The 18,999-nt window shown below is 45.5% G+C and overlaps 1 protein-coding gene across 1 annotated transcript in view; it reads right to left on the bottom strand.

The window, feature by feature from the left end:
• Nucleotides 1–9,660: 9,660 nt before the first annotated feature.
• Nucleotides 9,661–18,999, bottom strand: part of PPP1R14C (protein phosphatase 1 regulatory inhibitor subunit 14C) — a 75,855-nt gene continuing 66,516 nt past the window's right edge. Inside the window, exon 4 of the mRNA XM_036249303.1 lies at nt 9,661–9,802. Coding sequence (XP_036105196.1) covers nt 9,728–9,802 — 75 coding nt within the window. The 3' untranslated portion in view covers nt 9,661–9,727. The remainder of the gene's footprint in view (nt 9,803–18,999) is intronic.

The following is an 18,999-nucleotide window of genomic DNA, read 5'->3' as shown; positions in this document are numbered from 1 at the left end:
ACTCAAAAGCCTTAATTAGCATGCCTCTTTAAGTGCACCAGGGAACTCCAGCATGTTTGTGGCTACGTGTCCAGTGAGCACTGCCCACCATCTGTCCCATCTGTGCAGCTGTCCTGGAGCCCGAGTTCCTGCAGGCAGGAAACAGCCCCACACCAGTGCTGCCCGCCTGGGCCGCACCCTGGTGCCCGGAGGTGGGACACACCTCCCCCTGCAAGAATTTTAGAGAAGGCTGACTCTGGCTCTCTGCTCCCCAAATGTAGTCCATGAACATCTGAGTTCCAGCAAGACGTCTGGTAGTATGAGAAAATGAGAAAACGTTTGTGCAAGGAAGAGGGCACTCTGGTGTACGCCTGAAACTAACTAACTAATATTATACAACTCTACTTACATTTAAATAAGTAATTAATTTAAAATCGTTTTCAAGCAAAGGAGGAGGAAAGGAGGGAGGGACTATCAGGGAGAAAGGGGAGGTGACACTTTGTGGCTCTCCAAAGTCACCTGGGATCATCAGACAATATCTAGCAGGTCTGGAGACACAGACAGCGTCATACCCAGCAAGGCAGGCGCTCTATGTGGGGGCCAAACCCGCTAGCACACGGTATGGCCCTGGGGTTAAAAACAGTTTTTACATTTTTTTTAATTATTATTATTATTATTATTATTTTTTTTTATCCTCACCTGAGGTCATTTTTCCATTTTTTGTTCAGATAGAGTGGGAGGGAGAGAGAGGAAGAGAGAGGGAGGGAGAAACATCGACGTGAAAGGGACACATCGAGTGGCTGCCACCCACATGACCAACCAGGGCCGGGGACAAACTGCAACTGAGGTACGCGCGCCCTTAGCAGGAGCCGAACCCGGGTCTCTCTGGACCACAGGCCAACACTCTAACCGCTGAGCCAAACCGGCCAGGGCCAGTTTTTACATTTTTACAGGACTGCGAAGATGCTGGCGTGGTGGGGCGGAGGGTGGCAGGTGTGAGCAATGCCAGTCAGAGCCTTGTGACCTACGAAGCTTACAAAGTTATGCTCTGGCCCTTTACAGGAAGAGTTGGCTCTAGAGTTTTCTAAACTTACCTGATCATCTTAGGACTCACCTGTGGAGACTGTCACACACACAGACCTCCCCCTTGTGGCCAGTCTATCATAGCCGTGTTCAGAAGCACTGAAAGTCGGGGCCGGCCTGAACGTCCACCCAGGAGAGGACACTTCCCTTAGAATAGATGCGGTGGCCACTGCTATTGACACAGGAAATGCTCACAAGCAGAAACCACATTGCAGACAGATACACAGAGTATGATACTAGTCATACGAAGCTGTTACTGTCGTATTGTCTATGGATCCTACCCAAGTGTGAAAGTGTCACAACATTCATGGGCAGGGTGAATATCAAATTCAAGTTCATAGTTCTCTCTGCAGTGGGGGAGGGGAGGGTCAGCAAGGGCACAAAAAGGGCTTTAATTTTAACTATAATGGTTCACTTCTTAAACCTCATGACAAGTAGACAAATACATGATAGGTGGGTATAAACATTTATAGAGATGTAGAGAAATATAGATATTTCAATATTATCCCTTAGATTTTTTTGTATCCCCAAAACAATTGGTTATGACTTTTGTGTTTTTTTTGGTACATGCCTCTAGCAGGAACTGAACCCGGGACTCTTTGGTCTGCAGGTCGATGTTCCAAACGCTAAGCCAAACCGGCCAGGGCGGTTGTTATGATTTTTAAAAAATCACTGCTAAATAATCTACAGCTCTAAATAGATATTCCAGGAAGCTGAAGTCTTTTAGGATTAATATATGGATTATATATGAAAAAGCTATACTTTCTGGTCCCCTTTAAAAGATTCATTTATCAAGTGATGAAGACTTTAAAAATTACCTTTTTCCAATTTCAGGGGGAAGGCTCAGCAGGTCTGTGCTTGATTACGGAGGCTCTTCCCCTTTTTTCTAGGCGTCCTTTACACTTGGGGTTTCTGTCTGAAGAAGGAGACATCACTCTGAAAGCTTCTCTCTGGCTGCAGCAGGACATGCTGGGCAACATCCTCATTAAAATACTTTGGCTAAGTGGAGACAGATTCGGAGCAGCAGCCGGGAGTGGTAGCCCGCGGGGTGGTGACAGGTGGCTGCAGTTGGCAGTGGGCAGTTTGAGGACAGAGCAGGCTGTGGCCTCAGCCGCGCTCACCACCACGCTCTCTGGGAGACGAGAAGGCTGCAGCCTGCCAGGAGGCGCACAAAGAAACGCTGCAGAGGAAGCGTCCAGGGGGAGACAAACAGATTGGAGCCGCCAGAGGATGGTGAGCCCTGTAAATAAAACCTGGAGGCCAGGAGCAAGGCCTCTGCTAATTGGAGTCTATAATTTAAGAGGTGAACACAGCATAAAGCCCTAGAGGGACTGACTGCAGGTTTAATTAAAGACGATCTTCCATAACCTTGTCCTTGATTTAAAAAAACACAGGCCCTGAGCAATGCTGGAAAAATGTGTGCCTCGTTAGATGGAGTTCTCCTCCTTTGAAACTTAGATGTGAAGGGCCATTTCCCACCTAGAATGTGGCCCTCTGGGCCCTGGCCGGGTAGCTTGGTTGGTTAGAGCATTGTCTTGATGCACTAAGGTTGTGGGTTCGATCCCCTGTGAGGGCACATATAAGAATTAACGAATGAATGCATAAATAAGTGGAACAACATCTCTCTCTCTCTCTCTCAAGTCAATGAATTAAATAAAAATAAAAAAAGAAGAATTTGGCCCTCTGGGATGGCTATTGGATTCAGGAGTGTTGCTCAACTGTGATCTCCACCTCCAGGCAAATATGAACCCAAGAGAGAGAAATGATACAAACACATTTAAAAATTAAGAAGTTAGGAAGTGTGCTACTCAGACAACAAAGATCAAACAGAAATGGTCCCGACCCTCCATGTGCCTAACTGTGGGATTTGACAGCTTGAGAATTCTGAGGGTACAGACATCTGTCTCTCCCGGGCAGATGCTCGTCTTGCTTCCAGAAACACCTCCTAATTCCAGCCTCAGCAGCCTTAACGTGCGCCATCAACGCCACTCAGCTTTCCTGGTCTCACACTTGGGGTGGAGCAGAATCAGAGGCATGATGGGAACAGACTGAGAAGTAAGAGGGAGAGCCTGCTTGAAGGGCAGTGATCATCACTTTTGAAACTAAACATGAGCAAGAAAAGCATTCTGAGTAACTACATGTAGTACCTGCCTGTCACATGAGTAATACGATGCTGTGTGTATACATGGGCTTAAGTAAACATAAGCTCCCAGACTGTTACTTGACCACTTTCCAGAGAAAGACAGCAAGGGCAGACCCTAAGAGATGTCACACAGGTGACGACAGCGGGGCGGGGCTAGGCTGCAGGAACGATTCCCCCAAGTTTAGGAAGCCCTCACACACCCCAACCCTCCTCCTCGGCAGGGAATCTGACAAAAGCAAAGATGATCAAAGCTTAAGACGCCCCCAGGAGCGTGTGCTGATTAACTTGAAGGAGGATGAATGTCTGGTTGTGGTCTCGGTCTCCCCCCCCCCCCCGAAACTTGGGCAGGGGTGTGGGTTGGTAGGAAAAGGATAGCACGCGTTCTTAACCCTGGGGCTGCAGAAACCTCATCCTGGTAGGTGCCTGTGGACTCCGCCATTCATAACAGTCTACGCTTTTTCCTATGGGACTGTCTTTTAAATCAGGGGCACCGTGGCTGGGCTCCAAGGGCCCACTTTAAAGCAGAAGTGTAGGGCAGAGGGAGCAGCGTTCTTGCACAAACCTGGAGTGCGGTACAGTGGCAAGCTTCGGCCACCTTCTTAAGCAGACAATTCCCTCTGACAGCCACAGGTCATTTAAAAGCTTTTATGAAGCCTTGAGTGGAAAACCAATGAAACTTCCAACTTGGGCCAATTCAATATAAGCATCTGAACTAATGGTTGGTCATAAAACATTCTTTGCTAATCCACAGCAGACATTAACACCGACTTTCCCAATTACCAATGAATAACCCTCAAGGACTTTTCCCTAGAACTCTGACAACACAAAAATAATGACCCCCTCAGTAATGAAGTCAGTATCTGAGGGAGGTGATCGGATTAATGATGGGTTATGGTGTTTAAACCCCTTCATTTCTGCTTGTTTTTCCCTGGACGATCATCACTGTACGAACATTAAATTTGTTGTTGGCAACAAAATGGGAATTTCCATTTTTAAAGGGTTTCTGCCTTCAGGCTCTGGAGTTCATTAGAAACTGCCTTTGTCTGGTTCATTGTATGGCTAGTGAGTCATTCTTAGCCTGGGGGGGGGGGGGTTGAGTGAGTGCTTATAGAGGGCCAATTTCTATTCCTGGTGCTCAAGGTGCAGCCTATTTGTGTAGTGGCACGAAAAAGTATCTTTGGGGCCCTGGCCAGTGTGGCTCAGTTGGTTGAGCATCGTCCCACGCACTGAGAGGTCGCCGGTTCCGTTTCCAGTCGAGGCACATGCCAGGGTTGCAGGCTAGATCCCCAGTAAGGGGCATGCAGTCGGTAGCCAATCGATGTTTCTCTCTCATGAATGTTTCTCTCTCTAAAATCAATAAAAACATATTTAAAAGTATCTTTCTTGTTTCCTGCACACAAAGATCATAAATTACAGAGAAGCACTTTGGATGAGACGGGTCTCCATAAAACATGTGCAAAAAGAGCAATTAAAGGCTCGAATCCACCTAGAAGTTATACGGTGTTTCACGGACTTTAAATTCCAAGCTCATATATAACACAATAGCATTTTTTCTTTGCAGACCTATGTAATGACAAAAGAATGCCCACAGCGTGGTCTGTCACTTTCAGCATCCGGTGTGCACCCGTTAGGCAAAGGGCACTGGCAATTGAAGCTGACCTGTGAAGCTGACCGTGTGGGACTCAGAGCTCCACAATCAGCCTGTGATCATGAGACCCCCTGGGCAGAACCCATCACCGAAAGCAAAAGAGAAAAGAGACAAGACAGCCACCTCCTGAGCAAGCCCATGTTGAGTGTGTGAGGAGCCCCAGTCCAGGTTTCCCTGCCGGGCAGGCTGTCACCTGCTCCTGGGCAGTGTCTCAGAGAAGCTGCCATCCATGGAAGAGATTCAGCACAGCGGAACATCTGGAAATGAGGTGGGAAGGAAGGCGGCCAGGAAATCCCATCGGGGAGGTCTGAGTGTGGGGAGGGGATGGGCTTGTCCCCAACTATTTTGGGACATGGGCAACCCTGGCTTCCTGCCTGGTGCAGCCTACGAAGTTCCGGGCCTAGCTCTTCACCTGTTTTAGGTACGAGCGTTTGAGAACCTCCCCAAAAGTTCATGCATCTCTGTGCTTTTCGCTCTGCCACTCCCGTCTCTCTCTTTCTGGAACTCTCTCCTCAGCACACATTCTCTCTGTGGCTCTGCGGGGGATCTGTCTGTCCTGCAGTTTCTGAGGTTGTGGGGACCCCCTGAAGCCTACCTGAGCTGTAGCTTTAAGAACTCCTAGCTTGTAAGAAAGAAAGATCCCTTATCCTTTGAGACAACATGGAGGGACCTGGAAAGTATTATCCTAAGCGAAACAAGCCAAGCAGAGAAAGACAAGTATCACATGATCTCACTTATTTGTGGAATATAATGAACATAACAGTCTGAAGAATGGGGTAGTCCCAGAGACGTGGAGGTGGGGTACAGACTGACAGTCCCCAGAAGAGGCGGTGGTGGGGAAGAGATAAACCACAGAACTTGTATGCATGAATGCATGAACAGTGGACATGGACCACAAAGCTGGGGTCAGGGCGGGGAGGGCGGGGAAGGGGGAATCAGTGGGGGAAAAAGGAGAAACATCTGTAACAAAAATAAATTAATTAATTAATAATAAAAAAATAAAAATAAAACAAGGTTTATCATAAAACAAACAAACAAACAAACAAACAAAACTCCTAGCTTGCCCTAGCCTGTTTGGCTCAGCAGAAGAGCATCAGCCTGTGGACCAGAGTCGCAGGTTCGATTCCAGCTAAGGGCACGTATCTCCGTTGCAGTTCATCCCTGGCTGAGGTTGGGGTCGTGCGGGAGGCAGCCACTGGATGTGTCCCTCTCACATCAATGTTTCTCCCTCTCCCACTCTATCTAAAGATAAATGGAAAAATATCCTCGGGTGAGGATTAAAAATAAAAAAACTCCTAGCTGAAATATATAGACATGGAGTTCTCAGCTCAAAAAGGAGCGCAAATGCTTGTAACAGAAATAACATTAAAAAAAAAAAAAAAAAAAAAGACTATGCCATTTTTTTCTAACAGTTTGAGAGGTTTTACTAAGTCATCACGAGTTTCAGAAAGATGCACTTCCCTAAGATTTGGGGGGTCGTCTGTGAAACAATAGCAGCCTATGGGATAGACTGTAACGTTGGTCCCCTATGCTTGAATTATAGCCAAAAAGTCAGGTGCTGTGCTAAGTGCTATAAAATATTTTTTAAAAGATAAATGATCTTATTTATCCCCTTTCTATGAGTCATCAGAAAGAGGGTTTGAGTCCCCCTTTTATAAATCTAATCAGCACTTGTCACTAACGATAGAAAAACCAGGTGGTAAATCACTCACAAGCAACTTGTGACCCAGAAGGGTGTGTGAGGGACACACTTTATAGAGATCACTTTTTTTTTTATCTTCACTCGAAAATTTTCCATTTTTTGTTCAGATAGAGTGGGAGGGAGAGAGAGAGGAAGAGAGAAAGAGAAACATCGACGTGAAAGGGACACATCGCGTGGCTGCCACCCGCACGACCCAACCAGGGCCGGGGACAAACTGCAACTGAGGCATGTGCCCTTAGCAAGACCTGAACCCAGGTCTCTCTGGGCCGCAGGCCGACGCTCTAACTGCTGAGCCAAACCAGCCAAGGCTAGAGATCACTTTTCAACCTGATAAGAAGCAATCTGGTAACACCAGATATTCCATGAGCTCATTTTCTATTTTTGGTTTCAGCTACCACTGGATAGACTGTGATGCCACAAACAAATCAGTTTCAAATCTGCTTTCAGAGTTTAATTTAGAAACTTCAAAATGGCAAGTGATAATGTGCTACTCATATTATTTAGGTACATATTTTAAAGAGAAAGATACGTAGCAAGAACTGCCATTTGCTTGTCTTCTCCACCTCACTGTAGGGTGTCATTTTTCTGTAAATTAGCTTTGTCTCTCTCCCATCACCCATTTTCCCTGATCCCCACCAGGCTGCACTCCCTTTTTGTTGCTAACAAGGAGGAAGACAGAAAGTGGCTTTTGGGAAAGTAATTTCTGTCCATAGAACAACCATTTCCAGGTGTGGGTCCCTTTAAGGGAAACTTCTGACCCTAATAGCTGAAAATGCTTAGTCAAGTTAGGTTCTAAATATAGAACAGATTTCCTAGCTACAACAATGATAAAAGTAATACTGAAAGAGACCAAGAAGATTGGCCATTGTCAATACATGTGCAGACTTTGAGATCTGACCCTACTACAAGCTGACCAGGTTGCCTGCAACAGTGTCACGCAAGCTGTCTGTGGAAGACCGAACAATCCTGGGTCAGAAAAAAAGTATAATTTATTACCCACAGAAAAAAATAGTAGCATATTCTGGCATTGATTTCTCAAGTCCCAGTCCCCAGAGGGGGTTGCAAAGGCTAGGTGACAGCTGCACATGCTGTGGGTTACATTACAGGAGGAAGAACTCTGGACTTGGGGAACCCTCATCTTTGTAACGGGTGGCACGCTCACCTGCTTTTCGCTTTAGCAGTGATTTATAACTGGTGCCATGGCCCACGCATGTTTTAAAAATTCTTGTGTCACACCAGTGTGCCACAACACACCAGTTGAAAATCGCTGCTTTAGAGGGAGACACTCTATCTTCCAAGGCTGCTCGCTATACATACAAACATACTGGAAAGCAGTTTTCCAATACGGTAGTCTCCACTCACAAGCATGCATAAACATGAGCGACCCATGAAAAATGATCTCCCAGCGATTGTGACACTGAATTAAAAATATAAACATGATCAAGTGTATACTGTCCTGCGTCACTTCACAGCAGGGCTAGGTTCAGAGAAACGTGGCGTTAGGTGACAGAGCTCATCATCTGCTTCCTTCTCAAGGTGGAATGTGCTCCAGCTCCTCCACTTGCATCAGGAGAGAGCCGGGATCCAATGGCTGGGAGGGACCCAGACACGGAGGCTCTGAGCCCTCCTCCAGAGCACCTGACAAAGCAACATCAGCGTGCGAACGTGTTTTGTGAGGCCAACGTGTGAGCAGAGTTGTAAGCAGCTCCATTTATTTGAGTAAATAGCTTGTAAAGAAATCATTGGTAAACATTACAAAATTAAATACATTTTCCAAAGCTTGCCAGTATACATAAAATTCACAAACATAGTTCTTTTAAAAAATAAAATATGTTCAGAGCACCCTTGATATAAAATGCCGGACCCCTGTGCCCTGACAGGGCCTCCCAGAGACATCTCACTGTAGGTGGGGCCTCTGGGGGGGGGGGGGCAGCGGGGCCTCCTGGAAGGAGGGGTTTCTACTCTGACCTTTAACCCCACCCATGTCCATCTGACTTTTGAGCCTCCTCCAAGGAGCTGGTGTGTAACAGAGAGGCAGGGCAGGTGCCCCAGGCCCAGCTCCAAGCAAGGGGCTCAGGGTGCAGACTTGGGGCCAGGAGCCAGAGTCCTCACCATACGCCGCTGAAAGGAACCAGAGATGCCATCTCCACGCTCCACGCCGCCCAGCGCTCCTTCACCGACCTTCCTGAGAGAAGGTGAGGCCCTCCCACCTCGCCCCTGCTCAGCACTCAGGCACAGAAGAGACCAGGGCCCACCTCTAAGGAGGAGGAGACATAATCTGCTGACTTCATTATGACCTGCTTTCATGGAGAGAGAAGAACCACCGGAGTTGGGTGGAAGCAGAGAATTAATTGCTACACAGTGCTTCCGTTTTCCGCTGCAAAACACTGCTCAGACAGCATAGGCCCTTCTCCAGAGACCCGGCAGTTCTTCCCACGAAGGGTTTGTAAAACTTTAAAATACCACAAACGAGGCAATACGTACATGACCTGGCAAAGCATCCCAATTAATGAAATAATATAAAGTCCATAAATTAAGCCCTTGACCAACTCAACATTTCTGTAGTGTAGCTCATTTAAATAACGATACACTAAATTCTTTCACTTTGGTGTGTAAAGTGGAAGCTGGAAGTCAGCAGCACTCACGAGGCGTTTCTAAGTGGCCTCCTGCAAACACTGCTGTGACCCCCCCGTGAGGGCCACCACAAGTTCATTTCCTCCATGTGAAATAAAACTCACAGCTACACTGTAACTCCGCCGTGTGTAGATATATACAAGCACGAGAAATTCCACATCTGAGTCAAACGTACAACTTAAGAAAAAAGCATTACCAAACTAGCTTAAAAAATAACAACCACCATCATCCCTGTATAATTAGGTCATAAACATCGAGTTTCTCGAAGAAAATACTGCCTGGCCCAGCCCATCCTTGGATGTCTGCCTGTTTTGATAGTCACTGGGCTGAAACCAGAGTGGTAATATCTTTGCTATTAAAATAGTACATTAACAAAACCTTTAAAAACAGAAAAGGAAAGCTCTTGAGTAAATGTGTACTAGATTCTGCCCGCCCGCCCCCCCCCCCAAAAAAAAGTTTCTCATAGGGACAACTATTCTTTGATAAAAGTCCTTGTGAATCCCAAGTCCCAGGGCCCTTCCTTGGTCTCCAGGCAGAATTACACAGACTTCTTCTGTGGGGGGCTCAGTTTCCTCATGCCTCTTATCCGAGAGAGCAGCTCCTTGATAAATTCCTGAAAGAGATCAGAAGAAGTTAATATGAGGGGGTCACTCTATTAAAATTTGGGCTTAATATTTGCTTGAAGTAACGGATGTCAATTGAAGCCGACCTTGGTCGATGAGTTAGTTTGGATGTATTGACCCCAAGTGGTACAAGACAGGAAATTTTTAAACAAATGAAGAGTGCTTAAATTTCACACCACAGTGCACTCTAATTGCTGTACAGGTGCTCCTTGATGTACAATGGGTTTATGTTGAACATACAGTAAGTCAAAAATGCGATGAATACACCTAACCCACAGAAGACCATAGCTTAGCCTGGCCTACCTCACATGTGCGCACTGACATTAGCTACCGATGGGCCAAGTCATCTTGGTGCTACTGTCCAGCATCATGAGAGAGTATCACAATGCTTATTCCTAATCAGGAGAATATCAAAATTCAAAGTACAGTTTCTACTAAATAAGCATCACTTTCCTACCATCGTAAAGTAAAAAAATCATAATTTGAAAAAAATCATAATCAGTCAGGGATGGTCTGTATTCTGGAAAGAACACCAGGCTACCTTCATTGATATTGTCTACTTGGCCCCTGAAGATATATGTGGTTTAGATCAAACCTTCCACACCTTTTATTTTTCAGTTCCTCACCGGAGGATATTTTTCTATTTATCATTAGACAGTGTGGGAGGAAAGGAGAGAGAGAGAGACAGAGAGAAACATCGATGTGATAGAGCCACAGTGACTGGTTGCCTCCTGCAAGACCCGACCAGGGCTGGGATGAACTGCAACTGAGGTACGTGTCCTTGACCAGAATTGAACCTGTGACTCATTGGTCCATGGGCTGACGCTCTAACCGCTGAGCAAAACCGGCCAGAACAAACCTTCCACACCTTTAATAAACCTTTAATACAAGCATACAAATCACTGGGGAAACAAGTGCTGGCGAGGGTGTGGAGAAAAGGGGACTCTAGTGCACTGCTGGTGGGAATGCAGACTAGTGCAGCCACTATTGAAAACACTATGGTGTTACCTCAAAAAGTTAAAAATTGAACTGCCATTTGGCCCAGTGATCCCACTTCTAGGAATATACCCTAAAAAGCCTGAAACACCAATCAGAAAGAATATAAGTACCCCCATGTTCATAGCAGCACTATTTACAATAGCCAAGATCTGGAAACAGCCCAAGTGTCCATCAATACATGAGTGGATAAAAAAGCTGTGGTACATATACACAATGGAGTACTATGCAGCTATAAGAAAGAAAGATCTCTTATCATTTGAGACAACATGGAGGGACCTAGAGAATATTATCCTAAGCAAAACAAGCCAAGCAGAGAAAGACAAATATCACATGATCTCCCTTATTTAATGGAATATAATGAACAAAACAAACTGATGAGCAAAATAGACCCAGAGACATAGAAGTAGGGTACAGACTGACAAACCTCAGAAGAGGGGGTGGGGGAGAAGGGAAGAGATAAACTACAGATATGCATGTATGTGTAACCAATGGACATAGACAACAAAGCTGGGAAGGGGCGGGTGGGGGGGATTGGGAGGAGGGTGTCAATGGGGGAAAAAGGAGAAACATCTGTAATAAAAATAATTAAAAAAACAAATCACTGGGAAGCCTGCAGATTCTGACTTGGTAGGTTCAGGCTGGGGCTTGAGGTTCTGCATTTCCAGCCAGCTGCCAGGTGTTGCCAGCATTCTCTCCGGAACACACCTGGAAAGGCAAGGCTGGACCAGTGGCTCTTGAATTTGAGTGTGCTCCAGAATCACCAGGGGGCCTCACTAAACCACAGAGTGCTGGGCCCACCGCCAGAGTGTCTGACTCAGTAGATCTGGGGTGGGGCCTGAGAATCTGCATTTGTAACCAGCTCCCAGGTGATACCTATGCTGCTGGTCCTGGGAGCTTACTGAGAACCAGTGGTCTAGATCACAAGAGTCTTTTGACTTTTTTGACTGCAAATCATAGTTTTAAACACACACACGGATTTTACATTTATAATCTAGTACATATAAACACACACCTGAAATGAAAATTTAAAGAACGAATACTTACTATATACAACGTACTCTATATTTTCTACGTGTTCTAATTTCACTTACAAGGTAATGTTGGGAGAGACCCACTAAAGTGATTCCATGATTCTTGGATGAGAACCCAAAGACTGAAGAACAATCTTGAACGTTTATACCATCAGGAATTTTTCATTGTTGCCTCATGTTTAAAAATATTTGGTAACAATTGACAGGAAAATGTAATAAATTAGTAATGAAACACATTTTACAATGTTTGTAGTCTCTCTAAGGGCAATTTCAGCAGTTAAAGAACTTGGAAGAGAAACCAGTGTGCACATAGGCTGCATTACTTGCTATGAAATAAAACTCACAGCTGGTGCTCACACACACAAAATATTTGGCTACCAAATAGGTCACATTTATTAGATCACAATTACTTTGTCTTCCTATCTGTTTTGTCAGAGACAAAGCTGACAGCCGGTCAGACTTTCTGATCAACAAGTGACAGCCAGTGAACGGTAGAACTGAGCAAAATCGAACTGAGCAAAATCGCTAAGAATCCTTCCTCCCTGGGAGCCTCTTGCAAACAGCTCCAGGCAATCTCCTGAGCCAATTACAATGCCTGCCCCAGAGCCCCGCCTAACGATGCCTGCACCTACTCTCCGGCACTAAAGCACTAAAACACAACAGCCTGAATATTTCATACTCTACTAGACACTCTCATTTCCTTTTTCAATAATCTTGTTGCTATTTTAAAAGTCTTATGAGCTTGTCCTAGAAAAATGTGAAAAATACAAACCAGCAACAATTACTCCTCAGGATGAATCACTTTATTAACACATTTTCTTCCGTGGAAAGTATTTTCTACCTAATTAAGATTATACTGTACAATTACACCCCCCCCACCTTAGCATTATGTCAAAGCTTTTCCCCACAACATTAAATTGTCTTTCTAGAAATTAATTTTAATGGTTATACAGTCCTTTATTGTATGGCTTTTCTACAATCTGCTTAATCCCTTCATCAGTGGATGTTGGGTTGGTTCCTGGCTTTTCAAAATTATAAACAATGCCACAGTTAACATATTTGTGCATTGGTCTTTGCCTGCAATTGGATTATTCTCTTCGGACAGCAATCCAGAAGCGGGTCAAAGGACAGAGACATTTTAATCACCACCAAGTTTTATTTCTGAACTCGAACAGAATGAAAGCCATGTGAATAATTGAAAGAATTTCCTAGGATAAGATAACGCCAAATTTTCCCACTTAGAGTCAGTTTCCATTCTGAAAGGTTACATGCATTTTCTGGTGCCCCTTTTACCATGTGATTTCAGCAATACATAGTATGCTGCACATGCAATTTCAATGTCCTGGGTTTGGGAATCTGTTATTCAACTGACTGCTGCAAAAAGTTCCAGCATCCGAGTGTACATTTCCTCCCTCCCGCTCTCTGTCTCTCTCTTAAGTAAAAGTCAAAATTACAGACCCTATCATTTATCTTGTTAATAAGTCTGGTAACTTTTCTTCACTATTTTAATAATGTTTTTCATATAGATCATTATAAAACTAAAGTCTAAAATTATATAAGGAATAATGTAACCTATACTACAGACCTTTCTTCAGGGCAAGAGTAATTTGGTAATTTAAATCAAAATCAAATTTTTTCAAAACACTGACTATGATGTATATAAATCTCAGTTATTAGAAAGTTAAAGTAAACAACTCATCTTGTACTTATGACATATTAATATTAATAAAAGTCTCATTTTAAATTTTATATTAACATAACCTTTGTCTATAACCATATAGTCTACTGTGTATATTTTAAACTGTTAAGTTTGCATAATGAGATGCTCTGCTGAGTAAGTTAAAAAATAGCAAGATCAATATTTATTTTCCAGATAGAAACTTGACACCACCACTTGCAACAGAAAGATTGTGTTGATTACAGATGATCCACAAAGAAAATTTCAGAATCTCTAATAGACACTGATTGATAGCTCTTGGTTTCTATTACTCAAGAACATCCTATATGAGTAACATGTTTCCTTCCAAAGCGGGGTAGGGAAAGCCAAGGTGAGCGCGGTGGGGGCCAGCGTGGAGGTGCTCAGTGGGAGCCGCGGCGGAGCAGCTCGGGCCAGGTCGCCAGGGACTTGCTGGCCACCATTAGATGACGAGAGGTCATCCTTGGAGCGATGGAAAGCCGCCAGCAGCTTTGAAGGAGAAGAATGTCGCCTGGTTTGGGTTTTTAAAAGATCCCTTTGGCTGTTGTGTGGAGGGTGGATTTTACAAAGACAAGGGGACAGAGATCAGCTTGGGGCTGTTGCTGTTGTCAGGCAAGGGATGCCAGTGGCTCGGGTTCAAGTTGATGGAAACTGAAATGGAAATCAGTGGACAGATTTGGGATCCATTTCAGAAGCAGAGCCAAAAGACCTTGTTGGTGGGCAGGACGCGTGGGCAGAGTGCAGTGGGGAGCAGGGACAGGAAAGAAGGGAATTAAGGACCCTCGCTGAAGAACCACAGAAGAAAGATGGTGGCATCTGCTGAGACGGGGGAATAACTGGAGGGAAAAAAGTTTACAGATGTGAGATGCCTACTCGACATATGAGGGGAGACGTCAGGAGGACAGATAAATATGACTTTGGGTTTCAGCTCATGGCTGAATGCATAAATATGGGCACTACCAGCACCTAGATCAGTGGCTTTCAACTAAAATAACAAACTAAAACACTAAAATATTACATGTGACCCAACATAGTTATAGCAACCTCGTAGACATAGATATAAGACAAAAACAAGTTTTGTAAAAAATATAACACTCTAGGTGAAGACAGCAGCGGGCAGGACCGGAGGGAGGGCGAGTGCATGAGAGAGTGTGAGTGGACATGAGTGTGGACGGGCAAACTCATGCAGTGCAGAAACGTGGAGCAGAAGGTTCCTGAGCTGTGGACGAGGAGCAGCCAGCTGCTACCATGACCAGGGCGCAGTAGTAGAGCTGTCAAGGTGCCGGCGGTGGAAGCCGCAAAGGGCTGGGGGCCCAGCACCATCCCCTACAGTAGCAGCCCTATCAGAGTCGAGATATACCCCCAGCAACAGAGGCTCCAGAGCAGACATCCATCTCCAGGCAACAGAAGCACAGACCAGCAGCTGAGACCCATCCCCAAAAGCTTTAACAGAGGCTGAGCAGGAGCTGAGCCCCACCAGGCAGCAGAGATCCCCAGACACCAGCGGCAAAACCTGGGGCTCCATCAGGGCTTGTGCAACACAGCTGCCCACAAGATCTGCGGGGAGCCGGGGCTCCAGCGGGGCCTGTGCGACCCAGCTGCCCACGGTGCTGGCAGAGAGTGCGGCTCCAGCAGGGCCTGACAACACAGCTGTAGGTGGCACAAGCTCAGCAGGGAACACAGCTTCAGAGGGGCCCACACGACACAGCAGCAGCACTTACCAGGACAGACCAATACCAGCCCCAGTAGTCAGTCCTCCAGGACCCACAGCAGGCAAAAGGCACCACGCACCAGAACAGTCTGGAGGCACAGCAGCCTTATTTGACACACAGTGAGCCGCCTACACATCCCAACACCCCTCACCGGGTCTAGAGCTACCAGAGGGGGAGACAAAGAAACAACACCCAAAGAAAAGAAAAAGAAGAATCACCAGAAAAGGAACTACAGGAAATGGAAGAAAGCAACTTGTCAGATAAAGAATTCAAAGCACACACACCTGAGAGATCAGAACAGCAGTAGAAAGAAAATAAACATGTCTAGTAACCTTGGAAATTTGATTTTATATAATATTCAGCCATCTGACTTACGAAAGACTTCTAAGAAAGGAAAAAGCCAAAGCGGGTTTCCGAGGGGACCTGGCAGCCACTGTGATTGCACAAGGTCCTTCCTCGCTCTGGAGTTTCAGCCATGTGGCCCTCAAAGGGCATGACATCACAGTGGCCACACTCAGAGCTCTCGTCCCTCGATCCCTCCTGGGCCCTGTGGCTTTCAGCTCCTATCCCCTCCCACCCTCTCTGTCCTGAGCAGGAAGCGGCAGATGGACAGCCGTTTTGTAATTATCGCCAGAGCCAGGCGTCTGGGAACCTTCCCTAGACGCTCAGAGCGGTCATCTGTTCCTCTCGCCGAGGAGCCTGCAATGCTTCCAGGTAGATGCTCCGTCCGAAAGGAGGAGAGGCGGAAACCACGGCGGCCTTGCGAATCACTGCCGCGTGCACCAGCGCGTCTCCGGCATTCTTTCAGCATCTCGAGTCACTTAGGAAGGTGACATAAATGGGTATTATGTGGTAGCCCTTTGATGAGAAGTATTTTCTGACAAAAGAACTTCTGCAAGAAATGCTTAGCGCTCTGCTCGGTGGGTACTGTCGCCCACCACGTTAATGATATAGATCACACTAGCTCCACTGAAGTGTGCACAGCAGAACTCTGAACGCTCAACCTGCTTTTCCAAAAACAGTACCCCCACACACACAGTGGAAAGGGTGGAGTGAGGAGAACGAGCAGGTGAGGATTCTGAAGGCCGATATTCACATGAGTCAGCCACTTCCTGTGTCCTGTCTCCTCTTTGTCACCCCAATCAAAGCACGCATCATTTCCTTAAAAATGCACATTCACACGGGACTGTCTGCTCCTGGTCTGTCTCACTGCCAGATGCAGCAAACCAAGTCACCTTGTACTTTTCTCCCCCAAGAGCATTTGTATTAGTTTCAGGTGTACGGCACAGTGGTTAGAAAACTGCATACTTTACAAAGTGATCCCATGATACTTCATGTACCCATCTGGCCCCATACCTAGTTATTATAGTATCATTGCCCATATTTTCTGTGCTGTTTTTCACTTCCTCGTGACTGTTTTGTAATCACCAATTTGCACTTCTCCACCCTTTCACCCAGTCCCCGGCTCTCACACTTCATGTAAGTACTTGACACTTCTTCCAAAAAGCCTGACCTTGAATCGATGACATGAGAAAGAGGCAAGTCGTGATCGGGTAAAGAAAGAGAAGAATTTTTTTTAAATTCGATACATAATTGACATATAAGGTTATATTCATTGTTAGCGTGGGAAGCTAGTTAATATGAAGGGAGGGAGGGAGCAGAGGGAATCAGACATTAGGCATAATCAACCAGGGAGCCGAGTCAGGCCCTGAGCCTGCTTCACGAGGAAGGTGCAGCACTCACAGGTTCCCCCGCTGCGTCCTCCGCTCTCAGGACTTATTCCCTGAAGTTGGCAGGAAGGATCATTCCTGGTCATTAGCCAGGATTACCAAGGGACTGATAAAACAATAAAGGGAAAACTTCTTTGCTGGGTGCAGGTGCAGTAGGAGCCCATATGGTGACCATGAAGGGGAGGTGTCTAGCCTTGGAAAGGGATCAGATTGGATGAGGGACACAAAACCCTGCAAGATCCAGAAAAGGGATTGGTTAGGGGGAGGGCCCAGCACAAACCCTGAAGGACTGGGCAAGAGATTAGTCAGTTTGAAAGCCTGAAATAACATAATCAAAACTCAACAAAGGGAGGGCTCCCCCCACCCCCCAAAACACAGAAAGTGCTCCATTTGCTCACTCATTTGTGCCTTCTCTCTCCACAGCAGCCATGCAGCCTAGCAGCCCCCAGGGCCCCAAACAGGCTCCAAACCAGCAGCACAGAATTTCTGGACCCCGGCCCTACTTCTGGGTTTGAAGAAGACAAGGCTGGAGGTCCACAGCGGAACAGATGGAGATGAGACATCAGAAACCTGGGGACAGTCTTTTATTTCTATTCCAAGGAATCTTACAACTACATCTCGTCCTCTCACACGTGGGTCCCCGAAATGCTTTTCTTGCGACTCCAGAGATGGACCCCATTTCCACTAGCAACACGGTGACACAATCACCACAATAAATCTAGTTAACATTCATCACCACATGGTTGTAATATTTCTCCTGTGATGAGAACTCTTAAGATCTACTCTCTTAGCAACTTTCAAACATCCAATACAGTATTAACTATAGTCACTATGCTCTGCAAGAAGAATTTCCAGATCCAACAAAGTTTTGATAAGTGAGGGCAATGAAAGGGTAGTGGGTCTCTCTTTTAAAACATGATGGCAACCCTGAAAACGGTTTCAAATGGCAAAAGCTCTTCACCCAAAGAACCAGCTAAGCATTTAAAAATCACACTGTAAACTTTTATCAGTTTGAACATTCGGGTCCCCCAGGAGGCCCAAGGGGCAGGCAGTGAATCAGCACTGAGAACACAGCTTTGGGGGTGTCCCCAGTCCTGTGTGATGCTGGGATTTGCTCCCTGCAGTCACAGGTGTTCAGCACTATAGGCACCATCATCACTTCCCACCAAGATATTAAATTTCTCCCCTCTGGGGGGAGAGGTTCATTTGCTGACAGGGGACACCAGAGCTGATCCTGTTTTTCATTATCTGAAAAGAGGCTTATGAGTCTGTTATGGGTAAGGGTTTCTGCTTGCTGTTATTATAATCACTTCTGCCAACAGAAATTCCTGAAGGTCTTAACTGCATCCTCGATGATCCATCCCCCCTACACATCTCCTTTAATTTAAAACCACTGACACTATTTTGTCCATTTATTTTCTTGACTATATGAATTTAAAGATGAATTCGTTCTGCTGGTGAGAGCAGTCCCCATAATCTACTTTAGAGATTCAGACCACTGGTCTTTGGCTGACTTCCTGTGTACCCAAATTCTAGCCTTCATTTGTATGCAGAACAGTACCTTTGCCCTCCCATCTTCAACCTTACTAGCATTGAATTATTCCTTCGTTTTCCAATAGGTTTCTCAAAATCCATACACTTGCAATTCAGACAACATAAAATAAAATTCACATAAATAATCCAACCAATGAAAATAATCAATGGAGTTAATTCAGCAAAATTACAATCTCCCACTTTACAATCACCACAAAACTAAAATAATCTCATCAAGGATCCCATTGCCAAAGAGGGACACTAGCATTTGCCACAAATATCTCAGTCTTATCTAAATGAAAAAACCCATTTCCAAACTGTTTGAAATTTGGTTTTCATTGTGACTCTCTTGGCTACAAAATATAGAAATCCAGAAGTCATGTGTTAAATTGCCCTTAACTCATATTCTTTCTTCTGTCTAGACAAGACTAAACACAAGAAGAGAATGTGGAGCTGTGTTTAATACAGGGTTGATCGGCTTTTAAA

Source organism: Molossus molossus, unplaced genomic scaffold (genome assembly GCF_014108415.1).
Source record: "Molossus molossus isolate mMolMol1 unplaced genomic scaffold, mMolMol1.p scaffold_m16_p_8, whole genome shotgun sequence".
Taxonomy (NCBI): domain Eukaryota; kingdom Metazoa; phylum Chordata; class Mammalia; order Chiroptera; family Molossidae; genus Molossus; species Molossus molossus.
Note: the sequence above shows the minus strand (reverse complement) of the source record. Positions and strands in the feature narration are given on the sequence as shown.